The 19195-nt window shown below is 43.5% G+C and overlaps 1 protein-coding gene across 2 annotated transcripts in view; it reads left to right on the forward strand.

Moving 5' to 3' along the window:
- Nucleotides 1-3168: 3168 nt before the first annotated feature.
- PATL1 (PAT1 homolog 1, processing body mRNA decay factor) overlaps nt 3169-19195 on the forward strand; it is a 31684-nt gene continuing 15657 nt past the window's right edge. Inside the window, exons 1-9 of one of the 2 annotated variants that reach the window (XM_037517850.2) lie at nt 3169-3327; nt 5498-5609; nt 12835-13052; nt 13647-13727; nt 14260-14454; nt 15381-15482; nt 15937-16026; nt 16205-16422; nt 17824-17913. In XM_037517850.2, the coding sequence (XP_037373747.1) occupies nt 3313-3327; nt 5498-5609; nt 12835-13052; nt 13647-13727; nt 14260-14454; nt 15381-15482; nt 15937-16026; nt 16205-16422; nt 17824-17913 (1121 nt within the window). In that variant the 5' untranslated portion in view covers nt 3169-3312. Of the gene's footprint in view, nt 3328-4520; nt 5414-5497; nt 5610-12834; nt 13053-13646; nt 13728-14259; nt 14455-15380; nt 15483-15936; nt 16027-16204; nt 16423-17823; nt 17914-19195 lie in introns of those variants that run through there. The other variant, XM_037517851.2, reaches the window with a different exon arrangement.

Here is a 19195-nt window from a genome sequence, read left to right on the forward strand (position 1 = left end):
CCGCGAGCCAGGAGCCCTGAAGCCAGGAGGAGAGCGACAGCAAGCCCCCCAAGGCCCACGTGTTTGGTTTTTATACCCAACCTGGCTGCCAACTCTACCCTCAGGTCCCAGCCACCTTCCCTTTGGTGGTGATGGGATTTGTCTTTCCCAATGTCTTGATGGCTTTAGTCTGGACTGGGAGTGGAGTCCACAAAGCCTAAGGGATTAGCTCAGGACATCATTTCCCCCTAACATTAATAGAAGAACTACTACACAGCCCAAAAAACAAATATTTTTCTCTGAAATGGACTCTTGTTAATCTCCCTTTACAGACAGGTGTTAACTGAAAAATTTTTAATTTTGTTGATTCTCTGCCACCTTGTTTTCTGTTTCTCTAGTTTTTACTCATTTCTTTCCTTCTACTTTGAGTATATCCCATAGTCCACTGATATTTGGGCTTTCCTATTTTCTTATATAAACTGCCGTACCTTGGGCCTCCCCAGTGGCGCAGTGGTTGAGCACTGGGTTGCGAAGATCATCGCAGCCTCTGCAGCGCCGGTTCAATCCCCGGCTGCTTCCCGGCCACCGGAGGAGGGTCCCACATGGCGCCCAGACCTCTCCTGCCGCCCGCTGCTCCCCTCAGCAGTGTACTTCGGTCCTTCTGCCTGCTCTGCTCCCCGCTCTGGCTCTGGTGAATTCTCTCACCCTCCCGCGCTTCTGACTGTACCCAGTGCATGTATAAATAAATAAATCTTTAAAAAAAAATAATAAAAATAAACTGCCGTACCTTTTAGTATCTTAGGATTTGTAAATATTTTCTATTTTCATTATGTTTTCTTAGATAGCCCATGAATTAAAGGATAAGGTCTTATGTCAGCAACACCGAAGCTTTATAGAAGAGACACAGAGTCATGGAGCAGGCTGTAAGATGCAGGATCCTCCCAAGAGCAAGATCCCAGCCATTTTATTGACAGAGACGAGTGGGTCGAACTGAACACTGGATTATAGGCTTTAGAGAGGGTGAGTACACACCCAACTCTCACCCATGGCTCTAATCTTATTAACAAGGTGTTCCACTGATCAGTCCCTGGGGCGCAAGGCACAGCAGTATTGCCCCAGGGAGATCACACCTCCTGCTCTTGTCTAACTTGAAAGCAGCCTTGTACCGCTACACTCACAAGGCCTTTTTAAAATTTCTGATTTCTAACATAATGATCAGAAAAGATGATGTGCAACATTAGGGATCTAAAAATTCTGAAGGGCTGAGATGAATAAATATTTTAGGCTTTCCTGGCCAAGTGGCCTCTATTATTAAAGTACTCAAACCTACCTTTGTTCTGCTAAAGCAACAAAGACGGTATTTAAAAATGAGGGGTAGGAGTAGGGGTGGTGGCTGCTTTCTAATAAAACTTTACTTACAAAACAAGCAGCTGGACAGATTCAGCCATGACTTAGCCGGCACCAAGTCTGCTCACTGTGGAGGCCTGCTGTTAGCTAGTACACGAGGATTTGCAATGTTCCATGCATGCTTGCAAGCCAGTTATCATCATATCCTGAGCCTGATCCACTTCTTTAAGGTTCAGGCCTGGTCCATATAAACATCTGCCTTTGTTGAATTATCACAGTGATTAAGACAACATTTTTGCAACCAGCCAATCCCCTTTATCATTAGGTGGTTGGGCAAATTACTTGACATCGCTAATTTTCAGATTCCTCTTCTTAAAGTGGAGACGACAACAGTGTCTACTTCAGTGGGCTGGCGTAAGGATTCTAGGGGATAACCCACATAAAGCACCTAACAGAGAGCCTAGCAGGCTTCATTCAGTAGTAGCAACAGAAGCACGATGTCATTGAATGGTCAATGCCTCAGAGGCAGGTATGATTATACCAACCTTTCCAAGTAATCAAGGCACAGACATGTTTAGAATACATGTCCCAAAGTTGAGAGTCAGTGACAAAGCACTGGTTGCCACCCGGGTAGTTCCACCTCCTAAATTCCCAGTACAGTGGCTCTGATTAATCCAGCCACACTGGCTCGTAAGGAATTTACTGGATGTCATTACTAGGTGAGGCTGCATTTTAAGACACCCGGAGAAAGGAGTTGCGAAACGCACAAGAAATATATCCTCATTAAGCAAGTTCGGTCTTTATGGGGAAAGAGAAAGGTCTGCGAGTTCACACAGGTTTCAAGGCCCTCGGAGGTGCTAGCTGAGGCAGCAAGTCACCAAACACATTTCTGGAACCAGGGTGCCTCGCTGCGGCATGATCACCTGGTCTTGCGCCAATGACATTTCTGCTCAAGGCACCGGCCCGCTGCCCACGACCACGCGGCCCTTTCTGGCTCCACGTGCTTCTGGCTCCACGGGCGCCTAAAAATATGCGGGTTCAGTCCCAAAACGTGCCTTTAAAAAAAAAAAAGGGCGCTGTTAGCACTTCGAGACCCATAAACCACAGTCTGAACCTGCCCTTGATTCGACTGGTGGCACATCGCTCAAAGGTGGCGCAAGAAGTTAAGCACCACACTATGAGGCAGTCCACAGCCTCTGCAGCACGAGTTCGATCCCCTGCCGGCCAGGGAGATACCCACATGGCGCGGCAGACTTCTGTCTCGCCCGCCGCTCCCCTCAGCAGTGTACTTCGGTCCTTCTGCCTGTTCTGCTCCCCACTCTGTCTCTGGTGGCTCCTCTCACTCCCCCGCATCTCTGGCCCGTACCCCAGCTCTTGAATGCATAAATAAATAAATCTTCAAAGTGCCGACGAATTCAGTCCCTTTCCATGACCCTAAGTTTCACAGGGCGCACAGGGCACATCGCGAGGACCCCCCCCCCCCCCAGCAGCCCGTGCAGCAGTAGGTAAAGGAGCCCGGGCATCTCCCTTTCCCCAGCCCCGGCTAAGCCGGGCTCGCTTCAAAGCCAGACCCTGTGACCATCACAAGGGTTTTCCCCGCCCCGCCCGTGACGGAAAACTCGTGACTGGAACCCGAGAGCGGGGCGGGCTCAGAGCAACCGGGGCGGAGCAGCCGGCACGGCTGCGAGGCCGCCCCGACGGGCAGCGCGTGCGCAGTCTCTCGCCACGGGACCTCCTTCCCGCCGCTGAGACTAGGAAGCGGGACGCCAAATCTGTCCCCGCGCAGACGCCGCCGCCGGGCGCCGAGCCGGGGGGCCGCCCACCTCCAGGCGCGCTTGCGCACGTTCCCACGCACGCTCCGGCGTACGGCGGCGGCCAGGGGTCGCGAGCCGGTGGAGGACCCGCGCGCGGAGGAGCCCGGGGAGTCAACGCTTTTTCCCTCCCTCCCCCATTCCCCTCCCCGCTCCCTCCCCCCCCTCCCCAAGAATGTTCCGCTACGAGGTGAGCTGTTGCGACCGGAAGTGACTCCTCCCTCCCCGGGCGCCCCTCTTCCTCTCACCCCCCGCGCGTCCGTCCCGCGCGCCGGCGGGGGAGGGGGCGGGCGGGGGCGCCCGCGGGCGGCGCGGCGCGTCGGGCCCGGGGTCACGGGCGTCCTCGCGGGCTGCGCGCCGGCCGCGAGGGGCGGGGCTGTCCGCTCGGGGGCCGCTGGGGAGTGGGGGCTTTCGGGGTGGGCAGGACCCGTTAACTGCCCCAACGCGACCACCCCCGTCCCGGGCGGGGGGGTTGGGGGGGCGCGTCGCACCCACCGGGGGGCTCAGCTGGAGGAAGGGGAGTGACCGGGGGAAGCCCCGAGACGCGTTTCCCGCCCTGGACCCGGAACCGCCGCGGCTCCCGGCGCTCGCCTCGCGCGCGCAGACACCACACACCGGGCGCGCGGGGCCTGGGCTCGCCCTTCGGCCCCGGCCGAGGACTGTTTACTGAGGAGGACTCCGGGCGGGGGGGCGTGCCCGGCGGGAGTGGGGGGGACGGGGGTTTGGTGCCTGTGCGGGGAATGTGGCAATCGTCGAGAGCCCCGACCCTGTCACTGATTGACTGTGTGACCTTGACCGACTGCTCATCACCGGACAGAAAGTTTGTGGGTTTCTAGAATGAAAGGGCTGGTCTGGATGACCCGTAAGAGTCTTTTCAAGTCCAAAACGCAGTAACTTGCTTAAGTGAGTCTTTGTGATTTGCAAGTGAGCGCTGGAAGTTGCCTCTGATGTGGAGGCAGTTGCATGCCCGTTTGGTGTAAGTTTGGGAGGGCCTGCGAAGGAGGGACTCGCCCTTTGATCTTACCTTTTCTTCAGTAACAGCATAGCTAAGAGGTTGCCAGGCAAGCTGTGTCACAGACCTGCCTACCTAGACAGCGTGGAATTCCCATTGGTAGTCTTTGAAAATTAGGGGCCCACGCATACGTATTTGATAGGAATCATGTAAGACCAAACTACTGAGTGATGACCATCACTAAAAGTGATGAGGTGCAGTAGGCAGAATTGCCAAAAGAAAAGAACTTGGAAAATAAATCCAGGGCCTCCCCGGTGGCGCAGCGGTTGAGCGCTGGGTTGTAAAGCTGCCTGTGGCCTCTGCGGCGCCGGTTCGATCCCCGGCTGCTCCCCGGCCACCAGAGGAGGGTCCCACATGGCGCGCAGACCTCTCCTGCCGCCCGCTGCTCCCCTCAGCAGTGTACTTGGGTCCTTCTGCCTGCTCTGCTCCCCGCTCCGGCTCTGGTGAATCCTCTCACCCTCCCGCGCTTCTGACTGTACCCAGTGCATGTATAAACAAAAAACAAACAAACAAATAAATAATAAATAAATAAAAAACATGCCTCTATAAAAAAAAATTAAAAAAAAAATAAATCCATTGAAATGAAGGAGAAAAATGGTAAAATAGAACACACCTTGGTTGTTATGGCGATCTCTAGCTTTGTTCAGCAATCTGCAATCATTTCCCGTGTCTTTGCCTCATAAGTTCCTGAGGCAGGTGGTATTGTCCCTGCATTATTATCACTTAAGAGACTGGTGCTTGGGCTCTAATACAGAACCTGACACACAGTCAGTGGTCAAGACATAGGTAATTAATTAGAAAGAATGTGACTTGTCCAAGTTAGCACTTGCAAGAGTGGAGCCAGGACTTCAACTTGTCATATAACACTTTTCAGTTTATGTGTGTTGGAAACAGAAGGACAGAAAATAATGAGAAAACTTTAAAAGGAAATAATAGCATAGTGGAAAACATGACAGTGTGGGGGAGATGAGAATTTTGTTGAAAAACATACACAAAATGCAAGCGAATGATCGTGTTCATTTTCAGTTGACACTACTGTTCTAGTGAGTGAAGTCAGGGAAGTCCTGGGCCTAGTTTCTTGGTTGCATGAGGAAATGCTATTATTAGATTCTTGATAAAATGCAGAAGGTTAAATAAAGTAAGGAATAGGAAAGTGGAACTGAAAGAAAGGGTACTGAATCTTCCAGTGTCAGGGAAATTGGGGGATTAAAAAAATGCCATCTTTACAAGAAGTTATAATGAAGCTATTATGTTGATTAGGAAGGTAAGATGAACGTTTTTAGAACATTTTTTAAAATGAGGTGGTGAATATCATGAATAGATAACCTTTTCTCTTTTTTTTTTTAAGTCTTTGGAGGATTGTCCTCTGGATGAAGATGAAGATGCTTTTCAGGGCCTGGGAGAAGAAGATGAAGAGATTGATCAGTTCAATGATGATACATTTGGGTCAGGTGCAGTTGGTAAGTAACATCTTTCTCTTATATCATCTTGGTCTCTCGCTTTTTTCAGATGTCCTCTTTTATAAGTGGTTTGTTTTAGTAAGAATAATCTCAGTCACTGATTGGGCAAAATATTCTGTTCTTGGTCTCAGACTTAACTGGAAGCATCTAGATGTTCCTCTGGGCTTCTTTTTACACCACTTGTAAACTGGGTGTTCTGTAAACCCTGTCCCTTCCAGCTATTTGACCTATGGCTCTAGGTTGACTATATAAAGAATTCAAATAGTTAGAGAAGTAGACATTTTACAAAGCCTTAAAGTAATCCTAGAAAAGGGAAATTTTTACTTGTGGAATATGTAACTTAAAGAAAACTAGTTGACTAGAAGAAAACTCAGATTCAGATATATATGTGTTTGAAAATTCAGTTGTTTGATCAATAATATATTACATGTCCCTGCTATTGACGTATAGTATCTTTAATTTCAAAGAAAAACTTTTAAACTAACTTTTGATCCTAGAAAGTCTTCATAATTTGGAAAAGTACTGTTCACAGGTAAAAATTTCCCATTCCTAGATATAGGTAAATATTCTAGGAGTTGGAAAAGTTTAAAAAGATAACAAGGGGCCTCCCTGGTGGTGCAAGGGGTTAAGTCTCAGCACTGTGAAGCTATCAGCAGCCACTGCAGCATGAATTCAATCCCCGGCCACAGAACTAGCCCACATGATACAGCAGACCTCTCCTGTCTCACCCGCTGCTCCCCTCAAAAGTATATTTCAGTAGATCCACCTGTTCTGCTCCCCACTCTATCTCTGGTAAACCCTCTCTCTACCCCTTTTCTCCCACCACACCTCTGGCCTACACCCCAGCTTTGTATGCATAAATAAATAAGTCTTAAAAAAAAAAATTAACAAGCCAAATTAAACTCTAGAGGACACATGTAGAGTTATAATTACTGAGATGGGAAATTTATATAGCATGTTTATATATAGGATTTGAGGATTAGAGCTTCCAGAACAAGTATACAAATTGTTAAAATTAAACTGTGCTTTAAAAAATGAGTAAGAATCAATGCTAATAACTTTGCTTTGACTATTAGTGTTGAAAAGCAGCAATAACAATTTTGTTAGGCTGTAAAGATAAGTAATTTCTTAGAGTCAGCATTTTTATCTATGCAATACATTTAAAGTTAAGTAATAAGGAAGAAGAGGAAAGTAACAGTAGCAATATGTTGAATATAAAAAACAAAACATCTGAAAATATTATAGAGGTTACTGGTTTTGCAGTAACTCAGCAGTTTAAATTTATCAAGACTTAGACTGAGTTGAATGAACTGGCAAAAACGTAAGGCTATGCATTGTCAGTTAGGGTTTACAACAGTCAGCAGAGAACTGAAACTGCTACCATTGGGACAGCAAGAGAAGTGTTGTGAGGTAGAAGCTAGCCTCGTTACGGAAGGGAACCAAAGACCTGGATCACAGCCATAGTTTAGGAGATGAGATCATTCAAAGGATGACTTGATCTAATATGCTCCTCTCTCTCCATGGGGATCTCAGGGAAAGGGACATTATAATACAATTTTAAAAGCAGGGAATGGAGGTAAATTCCAAGTTGTATTTGTAAATAAGAGCTAATCTATAAAATACCATAGAAGCTACAAAGGTGTTTCTAAAATTCTTTTTCACTTATAATATTGTGCTTAATGTTACCATTTTAAAGCAAATTCCTCAGTGTCAAAATGAAGTTTGTATAGTTTATATATATTAATATTAAAATGAGACCACGTAGTAATATGCTCTCAGTTTTGAGCCTGGACACAAGAAGAAATAGTCTTGCCTTCTATTGACTGCTATGGGCAGTCTTTTTTCCTGAGTTTTTATGTTCCTCACAAGATGGGGAAATTACTGCCTTAAAAAGACATTAGAGTGTGCAGAACTATTTCTAATGTGATGGGAAAAAAGAAAAGTACAGGGCCTCCCTGGTGGCGCAGCGGTTGAGCGCTGGGTTGCGAAGCTGCCCGTGGCCTCTGCGACGCCGGTTCGATCCCCGGCTGCTCCCCGGCCACCAGAGGAGGGTCCCACATGGCGCGCAGACCTCTCCTGCCGCCCGCTGCTCCCCTCAGCAGTGTACTTCCGTCCTTCTGCCTGCTCTGCTCCCCACTCTGGCTCTGGTGAATTCTCTCACCCTCCCGCGCTTCTGACTGTTCCCAGTGCATGTATAAACAAAACAAACAAACAAACAAATAAATAAAAAAAAAAAAAAAAAAAGAAAAGTACACACATTGAAAAACCTACAGTAAAAGATAGTAGAAAGTAAAGGCTGTGAAATAAAATGCAGTGAGCCCAATTTGTAACCTAGGGCATAAGGATAATTAAGGATTTCTTGGTCAACAAAGTTTATAATGGAAAAAGGATTTCCCAGTGTGAGCCCTTTCTATTGAGGGTATAAAATACTTGAATTGTAAAATTAAAATCCTAATTTCTCTGCCTTCACCCCCCGCCCCCACAGTATTTGTTTATTTATCAAGAGAAACCATTCCTTAACCCATGAAACAAATACTCAACGTTTCATAGTTCAGGAACGTGGGTCAGTGATAGACTTCTGTGGCGCAAACCCAAAGAAATTCTTTACATTCCAAAATCATTTTGCACTCTGAAAGATAACAGCCTTCTTCATTGCCTCAGAATCTTTCATGGAACCATAATTTCTGTAGGGATCTGTGTATGCCTTCTTTCTTATTAATTCAGCCACAGCAAACTTAAAACTGTAACTCCAGGCGTACTATGAATGCTCCACCAATATGACCTTCTGGGCACTTGGCCAGAAAGCTACACATCTGAGTTCTCATCAAAGCACTGGAAGCCATGGTAGTTATTCTCCTCAACACCAAAGTCCTCACCTTAAACATCTTGATAGATGTATAAGAAGGGCTTATAAAAAGGAACTTGCTTCCTCAGTCAACTTGTGACCTGTTTAATACACCTTTAAAGGAAATACATATACAGTTGCACAGTGAATTTAAACCAGAAGATAAAATGTTAGACTTGTGACCTGTGTTTTGGTGGTTTTTAACTCAAGGAGTGAGCATCTTGAGTAATACTTGTTAGTACAGTGGTTGTTTTAAGTTAAAGCTACTAATGCTCTGATGTCACCTTTCCTTAAGAAAGTAGGTGCTGTCTTTTGCATGGAAAAATATTTGCATCATCATAGAGCAATAAATGGACCATGGTAATTGCAACTCATGCTCTAAAAATAAAAGCTTACACTTACAAGGTGCTTTTGTGCTAAGCACCATTCTAATGTTCTACACATATTATTAATCCTCATAGCAACTCTGTGAAGTAGATACTATTATTATCCACATTTTAATAAATGAGAAAGGAAAGTGACAGGTTAAGTAACTATAAATACAATCAGTGTAAACTACCAGTGTTGTGAAAACAGTCTTTGGGAACCTCCTGCTTCCTCTTGGAAGGGCTCCCCAGCCTTTCTGCTTCTCTTCTATTGATAGCTACTGTAATTTTTATGGACTGAGATTTCCTTCAAATTGAATCAATTCCATTCATTTAGTTTTTATTCAGAAATATCCCTGAGACAGGCTTCAGGGCAATTATTACAGTTAGTTTATAAAACAGCCAAGGACTCACAACAGGGTATCAGTTAATTAATTGAAGATTCACAGATATCACTTTCCCTTCACTTCCTGTTTTTTTGGTGACCCCTTATCTCTTTGACCAATATGGTTTTAGTTAGTGTTGTCATATTTAAGTAACTGTATTTTGAAGTCATTTGAAAAAGATACAGAACAAAGTATCCGCTATAGTAAGGCAATGTGATCTCTAGCATACTGCTTCAGGTGATTTTTCTCAAGAACTGGAAAACTCAAATAATGATGATGGTATTCTGTGGCACAGTCCTTTGCTTACGTGTTTGAAAAATAACAGTTCACATCTGCCATTCTCACAGAATGTGGCTGTTTAACCAGTATTTAAAAAATGTAATTACTAAAGGCAAATCTTATCTTGTAAGATGCATCTTTGATAGAATGTGATAAAGTTGGTAAATATGAACATGGGAAGTGGCGAACGAAAGCAATGCAAATCAGAGCTCTATTGCATTAGAATTAATCCATTAACAAGTTAAGATCTTAAATTTGGGAAATAAATGTAAAAAAAAAATCCCTTAATTCAGGATTAAATTTTTGGCATTGCAAAAAGCAATTTGTCCTTTAAAAACTTGCTCTGTTTACTCTTACTTAGGAAAAATGGCATACATTAATGTCACAGTTGCATTTTAACTACACTATTCTTCAAGAATATTTTTTTTCAGATAGCTGGTAATATAAATTAATACCGTGATTTTCATCTAAAGTGAATTTTTCCAAGTAGTACATTCAAATATGCCACAGTGCCCAAAGACTAGACCATCCTTCTGAGTCTACCAAATTATAAGTTTGGAAGTTCAGTTTTCTTACTTTTTGAATCACTAGTGTTATGTGATACATTGTTATATAATAAAAAAAGTAACAGCTCCCCGGCCACCGGAGGAGGGTCCCACATGGTGCGCAGACCTCTCCTGCCACCCGCTGCTCCCCTCATCAGTGTACTTCGGTCCTTCTGCCTGCTCTGTTCCCGGCTCTGGCTCTGGTGAATTCTCTTACCCTCCCGTGCTTCTGACTGTACCCAGTGCTTGTATAAATAAATCTTTAAAAAAAAAAAAAAAAGTAACAGACTTTAAATGTTTATAAGCTGGTCCTGAAAGAGACTTAGCCCACTTACATATTTGTTTAAGATGTTAAGAGATGTATTTAACCCGATGGTCTCACTCATAGCAGGAATTTAGAAAACCTAAATGAGGGACCAGGAAAAAGACTAATTGCAATAAAGTAAAAAAAAAAACAACAAGCAACTATAGACCAAAGACACACTACAATGGGGGGCAGGGGGAGGAGAAGAGGGATTAGGATCAGAAAAGAGGGGTGGGAATTGTATGGGGAATATAAGCAAAATGAAAATGCATACATTATGCAAAAATGAAAAATGATGTAAGAATTATATAAAATAAAATAATGCATAAAAAGATGTATTTAGATATAGTAGTCATAGTATTAATTGCTATTTTATTGGAAATCTGCTAATAATTCAAACTTCCACTAGTAGGAAATAAGTTAAATTGTTTATCAATAAAATAGACTCTTACAGGGCCTCCGCGGTGGCGCAGCGGTTGAGCGCTGGGTTGCGAAGCTGCCCGCGGCCTCTGCGGCGCCGGTTCGATCCCTGGCTGCTCCCCGGCCACCCACTGGAGGAGGGTCCCACATGGCGCGCAGACCTCTCCTGCCGCCCTCTGCTCCCCTCAGCGGTGTACTTCGGTCCTTCTGCCTGCTCTGCTCCCCGCTCTGGCTCTGGTGAATTCTCTCACCCTCCAGCACTTCTGACTGTACCCAGTGCATGTATAAACCAAACAAACAAACAAAACAAAATAAATAAATAAGACATGCTTCTAGAAAATTAAAAAAAAAAAAATAAAATAGACTTTTATAGGTATTAAAAAGATGAGATAATATTGTCAACAGTTTATATGTACATGTGCATGTGTGAAAAGATGTTAGGGTGTGTTGCTTAAACAAAAAAATCTTAAACTTTATAGTTTGCATCTTATTTTTTTTTTAAAGATTTATTTATTTATTTATACAAGCACTGGGTACAGTGAGAAGCGCGGGAGGGTGAGAGAATTCACCAGAGCCAGAGCGGGGCGCAGAGCAGGCAGAAGGACCAAAGCACACCGCTGAGGGGAGCAGCGGGCGGCAGGAGAGGTCTGCGCGCCATGTGGGACCCTCCTCCAGTCGGGGATGGAACTGAACCGGACCGGTGCTGCAGAGGCTGTGGGCAGCTTCGCAACCCAGCGCTCAACCGCTGCGCCACTGAGGTGGCCCTATAGTTTGCATTTTAAAAAAGATAGCATAGCTGTGGAATTATGATGAACTTTCAATATTAAGTTAACATTTAATTTTTTAACAACTGTTTTCTTTGCGCCTCCTTGGTGGTGCAGGCAGTTGAGCGCAGCGCTGTGAGGCTGTCCGCAGCCTCTGCAGTGCAGGTTCGATCTCGGCTGGCCAGGGAGATACCCACATGGTGCAGCAGACCTCTCCTGTCTCCCCACTGCTTCCCTCAGCCATGTATTTCAGTAGATCTGCCTGTTCTGCTCCCCACTCTGTCTGGTGAATTCTCTTACCGCCCCCCACCCCCAGCCCCGTGCCTCTGGCCTACACCCCAGTTCTTGTATGCATAAATAAATAAATCTTTTTTTTTAAAAAAAGTAGCTAGAGTGATTCCTTCAGAAAGTCAAACCACATCAAAACTCCACTGGCCCATTTAAGAGTGAACCAGAGACCCTAAGGAATGCCCTCTTCCTGCCTCTTTGGCCTCATTTTCTTCTCACGCCTTCCTTTGAACATTTCAATGCAGACAGGGTCCTTGCTCTTTCTGCCAGTTGTCAGTCTCTGAAGGACTTACTTCTGCCTGAAACACTGTTCTCCCAAATATCCATGTGGCTGCCTTTTTCTTAAATCTTTGCTCAGGTGTTGCCTTCTCGATGAGATGTACCTCTCACCATCCTGTTGAAATTTTTTGATCTGCCTCTCTCTATATTCCTATGGCATTTATTGTCTAACATCTTGCTTTGCCCTGCTTGGAGAAAAGCTACAGGAAAGCTACAGGAGGGCAGGGATCCTTGTCTGTTTTGTACACTGATGTGTATATATCAATGTCCCTAAAACAATGTGTCACAAAATAGATGGTCAGCAGATAGTAATTGAATGAAATGAATGGGTTCAGGAGCTCATAAAGAGGATGGCAGTTATAATCTAAGAAAGCTGTATGTTAGCATAATAAGTTTTAACTTTCCCTTACAGCCTTTGTCTGAAATGTCATAGTATCTCAGAACCAGTGGATTGTAGTGTGCATATCTAGCGCCAGTTTAGAAATCAATTTCAGAACACAGTTTGGACTCCAGTGATAACATATTAAGCTATTACTCTAAACACTTGAATTTTGCACCTGGTATGCTGTTTCTTCTGAATAGTGAGAAGACCCTCTTCACTGGTGCCCCTTGGTTTAAAGTTTATTTCATGTCTCTGAGGGGAAATGGAACTTCCCACCTGTCTTCTGGTGTTGAAGTTGTTTGTTTAACAGAAGAATTTTATAAAATTTTCCACTGTGAACACTATTTCTATTTTTGCTTTCCTTCTAGATGATGATTGGCAGGAAGCACATGAGCGGTTGGCTGAGTTGGAAGAGAAGCTACCGGCAACAGTTAATAACCAAACAGGCAATGGAGAAAGAGATGAAATGGACTTGTTGGGTGACCATGAGGAGAATCTGGCAGAAAGGCTCAGTAAGATGGTGATTGAAAATGAACTGGAAGATCCAGCCATTATGACGGCCGTGCAGACCAGGCCAGTTTTGCAAGTGAGTAAGTTACACTGGGTTGAGCAGAGCAATCAAATAAGATATTGGGGCCTCCCCTGTTGGCGCAGGAGCTTGAGCACAGCGCTGTGAAGCTGTCTGCAGCCTCTGCAGTGTGGGTTTGATCCCAGCTGGCTGGCAAGAATCCCACATGGCATGGCAGACCTCTCCTGTCTGGCCTGCTGCTCCCCTCAGCAGTGTATTTCAGTCAGTCTGCCTGTTCTGTTCCCCGCTCTGTCTCTGGTGAATCCTCTCACCCTCCCGCGCATCTGGCCTATACCCCAGTTCTTATATGCATGAATAAATAAATCTTTTAAATAAATAAATAAGATATTGAACTTTGCTATATTATTCAGTATTTCATCTAATATAACAGGACAATTACATAGGACATGGGAAGCTGTTATTACAATTGCTCATGATGACGTCTAGAGATGACATTGAGGAATATGCATATTCTGGAACACTTTGATTTCTTGTTCTCTAGCAGTTGAGGCTCTTTTGGAGTCTTATTCACCAAAAAAAGCAAGTTAGTCACCCAGAGAGCCTGGACTCTGCCAGACTTTGTGTATGTGTTTTCCTTTTTTTTTCCCCCAGCCCCAACCTGGAAGTCTCAATTCCAGCATCTGGGATGGATCTGAAGTTCTGAGGCGAATCCGAGGACCGCTGCTTACTCAGGTATGAAAAAATGTACATGAATTCCTAATATCTGAGAATTTTCAGTTGACTCTGTGGTCATCCTTCCCTTACTGAGATGGTATGTAGATGTGTCTCACCTGCCAGCACTCTTAGCTGTATCTCCTGTTTGTCCCCTCCTCAGCCACCACGGTAGTACTCACTTGACTGTGCTTCATTTTGGAAAGATTGAAAGAGGGGCATTGAAACGCAAATTTAAGTCATTTCTAGGCAAAACTATAGAATGGGGAACAGATCAGAGTTTGCCAGTATATGGGGGTGGTAGGATGGACTAACTGCAAGAGACAATAAAGAGGAATTTGGAGGAGTGGTAAAGCTGTTCTGTATTTTGAGTGTGGTATAGATCCATGAATTTATCAAAATTCAGAACTATGTACTAAGGAGGATAAATTTTACTACATAAGAAATAAAAATAAAGTCTTTAAATTTTTAAGATATGGTTACACTATGTAGAGACTATTAAAACATTTCAAGTTGGCTAATCTCTCTCTTTTTCACTATTTCTGTCAATTAGGAAATGCCTACAGTGTCTGTTTTAGAATATGCCTTGCCTCAGAGGCCCCCACAGGGCCCAGAAGATGAGCGGGACCTTTCTGAACGTGCATTACCAAGGCGGTCAACCTCACCTATCATCGGGAGCCCTCCTGTCAGAGCTGTCCCCATTGGCACTCCGCCTAAGCAGATGGCTGTGCCCAGCTTCAACCAACAGGTACCTCTCATGATCAGGCACTCAGCCCAGGAAATTGGGAATCTGGGCAAAATTATTTTGGGAATGGGTGATGCTGGGAGGGGGCGATGGGAGTTTTGGGTAGGCATTAGGTTAGAGAGAAAAATAGCTAATTAGAGGAGAAGTTAGTACAAATCAGAGACACATTCCCTAATGCCCTTTGCTGGTACTGCTCCTGGTGCTGCTGCCTTTTAATTGGGGAGAAAAGGGTAGTTCACCACACTTAGTGTATATATCCTTTTTAAAGTGTTTTGCTGGCTGCCCAAAACATTGGCAGAGAGGTAACTGAAAGCTGGGGGGGTGGGGACACAGCACTGTCCACATCCCTTTTTACCTTTAAGATATCCCTGCTTTCCCTAGAGCCTGTGCAGTCCTGTTCCATAGACTTCCCTCCACCTGAAACCAGCAGCTGAAAAGGAAGGCCAATTTGGAAGGTATGGGGGGAGGGTGGTGTTGGTATGGCCTAGTTAGGTTCAACATCCTATGAAATGGTGGAGTCACAATATATCACAAAAGAGCTGAGCATGGCGGCCATATCACAGGGGCTTCAGAATAGGACTTAGTTAATCCTCCAGCTTTCTTATCATTCCTTCTCCCTCACTGCTACCAAAATATATCCTCTTGGAGAGAATTTGCAAGTCAGAGTATCTGCTGGTACCTCCCTCAGATAGCATGGAAGGGTGGGGATAACTGGAGAATTAGCTAAATCTTCCTCAATTAAAAATGGCGCTTGATATTTGTGAGAGGAAGTGACCAAGGTTCTGTATGTGAACTCATAGCTGTAGCAGTTTGCTTAGATGTAGGGTTTGACATTGAGTTCTGTGTCTCTACCAGTACTTGAGGGGAGAGAATATAGATGGAGGAAAAGCTGGCTTCATTTGAGTGTAGTTGTGTATGTTTCCTGATAGATTCTCTGTCCGAAGCCTGTCCACGTTCGGCCCCCGATGCCGCCGCGTTACCCTGCTCCCTATGGTGAGAGGATGTCTCCAAACCAGCTCTGCAGTGTCCCGGTATGTCACTTGCAGCCTGATGAAAATGTGCACTCTGCTTTCTTACCACTGCCTGCACAATCGCTACTAGTACACAGACATCTCCTAAGTTACACTTACTTCTGTTAGTCCCGTATTTGAATTTCTGGGTCTTACAGTTTCCGGGTCAGAAGACCTGGTTCGTCATGTTCAGTTGTTTCTTATCTCAACTTTTACCTCTAAATATCTACTGTGATTGTTTCATTTCTTGCAATTTCAGTCCCTTGTTCATCTGCTTTCTTTTTGCTATTACCTGATCATAGTGCTTCAGAATTCCTAACATCATTACTCTCTTTTGTATTTCTTTAGTGAACAGATTGATTGTAATTTGAAAGTTTTGTGTTCACCTTTATTCTCCGTTTCTACTGAGTCCTCTTATTATGTGGATTTGCCTGTTTCATAGTATAATTTTTTTCTTTTTTTTTTTTTTTTCTAGAACTCTTCCCTGCTGGGTCACCCATTCCCCCCTAGTGTTCCTCCTGTTCTCAGCCCCCTCCAGAGAGCACAGCTTCTTGGAGGAGCACAGGTAAGCCTGTGATTAGCTCCACCCACTTTCCTAGATTTGCTTTTTTCTTTGCTGTTAATCACTACTGCCTTCCCTCCCCCCATTTTTTAAATAGTTTCATTGATGAAACATTATTCACTTTTCTGTGGATAAAAGTAAGTGGCCTTGCTAATTAACTAAATCTTGTCCCTCTCTGTAGCTACAGCCTGGACGCATGTCTCCCAGCCAGTTTGCGCGGGTCCCTGGGTTTGTTGGTAGTCCACTTGCTGCCATGAATTCTAAGCTGCTGCCAGGGCGCGTGGGGCAGATGCTTCCCCCAGCACCAGGCTTCCGTGCCTTCTTTGGTGCTCCGCCTCCTGCCACACCACCTCCACAGCCGCACCCCCCTGGCCCCGGACCTCACCTGCAAAACCTAAGGTATGCAAAACAAATGCCACTGTGTATCCACTGCGAGCCAAGCCTCTTGGTTGTTGACATTTAGTTTTATAATCTAGACATACATCTCATGAAACATTTTGAGGTGTTGTTGAGTCTTCAAGTTGCCAAGCACAGAAATGTTTGACAGTCTGCAGGGTTTCTTGGGAATCATATTTCCCTCGAGTTACATACTTTCTGTGTACATTTACTTGCACATTACTGGTTAATCACCTCTTTCATTCCAAACTTTTAACTCATTTCATATCCATTTTATGAACATTCATACTTACATATATAAGTAGTGTTAATCACTTAAGGATAACTGTACACTAAGGACAGAGATACAGATGCTGCGTAATTAGCTAATCTCAGTGCTCACTGAGATGCTTGCATCTGCTCTGCTTATAGAACCAAAGGGATTCAAGTACTTAATTACGTATGTGTTCACAGCCAGAAAAACAATTAATGGAAAACTCTGTGTGTAAAGAGATTTATTTTAAGGAATTGACATGTGACCGTGGATACTGGCAAGTCCAAATTCATAGGGCAGGCCAGCAGGTTGGAAATAGAAATAAAAGTTGAAGCTGCAGTCTTGAATTTGAAATTCGTTGGGCAATCTGGACACTCAGGCTGGACTTCTATGTTTCAGTCTTGAAGCGGAATTCTTTTTCTGGGAACCCCTGTTTTTGCTCTTAAGACCTTCAGCCATTTGATAAGGTTCACCCATCTTTTTTCCTGAATTCATCCAATTGTAAATGTTAATTATGTCTACAAAATACCTTCACAGCAACATCCAGACTAGCACTTGACAAATAGCTGGGCACTGTAGCCTCCCCAAGTTGGCATATAAAGTTAACCTTCACCCTTTGAAAGGTGACTGTATAGAACTGGGACATCCATAGTGAGGACAGGGTGAGTCACTTCACAGTGACTGGTGAAGGGACCATGGGTGCTTTGGTGGTGGGGGTGCTGTGGTGGCTCCACCTGAAGGGGAGATTCTATAGCTTCAAAATACTAACAAGGATGTAAACAATGGTACTGCAATAAAAATTAAAAATATAAATTAACTTAACCTTCACACATAGCTTCATTATTGTCAAAGCAGTTTCCAGGTAACTGAAGTTAAGTATGTGAAATCTATTTAGAGACTCCTGTGTAACAGCAAAAAGAAAAAGCTGTACAGTTTTACTGCTAATTCACTCAAAGTTTATGATTGTCCCTTTGGAATTGAGAATTAAATTTTGTAGGAGATACATGAAAATACAGCTATCTTTCCCTTCTAAAAGAAATAGACTTTAACATCTTCTTGGGTGAACCTGTGTGAAGTCACCCTCTACTGTCAATATTCTTTAAAATTTCAAATCATAAAAATGACAATTAAAAACTTTTCATCTTTATTAGATCTCAGGCCCCTGTATTTAGACCAGACACCACTCACCTACACCCACAGCATCGTCGACTCTTACATCAGAGGCAGCAACAAAATAAAAGGTAAGTGTTCGTTTCCATTCCTTTATGGTTGCATAATTCAACTTTTAATTTTGACAGTGTGACAAAGTGCTGCTTGCTTCCTTTTCTTAGTAAATTTAGTTTGGATTGAATTTACTGGTAAAGTCAGATCATATATTTTGCCATTTTATTTATTTTTTGGATACACTAGCTTCAGATGACAATATTTCATCAGCTTATTTACACAGTACTGTAATTCTATTGATCATTAAGTCAGAAATGCAGATTAGATGTGATTTGTTTAAATCAACATTTTATACTTGCTCCTTAACAAGTTTTTGCCCTATTCTTAACTACCTTTTATTTACCATTTCAGCCTGGAGATAATCTTGAAATAAGAGACTACCTTTATATTCAGTCTTATGTAAAGTCAACAGTCACTCTTTATTTTTGCCTCTAATTATTTAATCCTCATTCACAGATGTGGCCTCAGCTGTGTGATAGACACTGTGCTAGGTTTTATAGACTAAAGGAAAAAGAATCATAAAACCCCTGCCTTTATTTGGGGGAGATATATATATATGTGTGTGTGTGTGTGTGTGTGTGTGTGTGTGTGTGTATTTATATATTTATATATTTTTATTTATATGTTTATTTATATTTATTTATATTTATATATGTGTTTATATTTATATATATGTATATATATGTATTTTAAGATTTATTTATTTATGTATCTAAGAGCTGGAGTGTAGACCAGAGGTGCGGGGGGCAGAGGGGTTGAGAGGAATCACCAGAGACAGAGTGGGAGCAGAATAGGTGGATTGACCAAAATACACTGCTGAGGGGAGCAGTGGGCGAGATAGGAAAGGTCTGCTGCACCACGTGGGTCAGCTCCCTGGCCAGGGATCCTGCTGCAGTGGCTGCTGATAACTTCATAGTGCTGAAACTTAACCCTTTGTGCCACCAAGGAGGCCCTTGGGTTATATTTTTTAATCATTCATATATAAAATAAGAAAGTTAAGCAGGTTTTTTGAACCTTGAAATCTTAAAGTTCTCTGTGTATTTCTTTTTTCTCACTTTCATAGAATTTCTATAATATTTTTTACAGGGGATAAAAAACAATGTAAGCTCTCAAGACACAAAAGTATAACCCACAAAGGGAAAAACTAAAAATATATTTGTGTTAAAGTATGAAACTTTTAATGCCTGTAGTTAACAGTATTTTGTTGTGCACTTCAGAATTTGTTAAAAAGGGAGCTCTCATGTTAGGTGTTCTTACTGCAAAAAAAAAAAAAAAACAGGACAAAAGGAAGCACTGATG

This window comes from Talpa occidentalis, unplaced genomic scaffold, assembly GCF_014898055.3.
Source record: "Talpa occidentalis isolate TD23 unplaced genomic scaffold, MPIMG_talOcc4v2.1 talOcc4.17, whole genome shotgun sequence".
Taxonomy (NCBI): domain Eukaryota; kingdom Metazoa; phylum Chordata; class Mammalia; order Eulipotyphla; family Talpidae; genus Talpa; species Talpa occidentalis.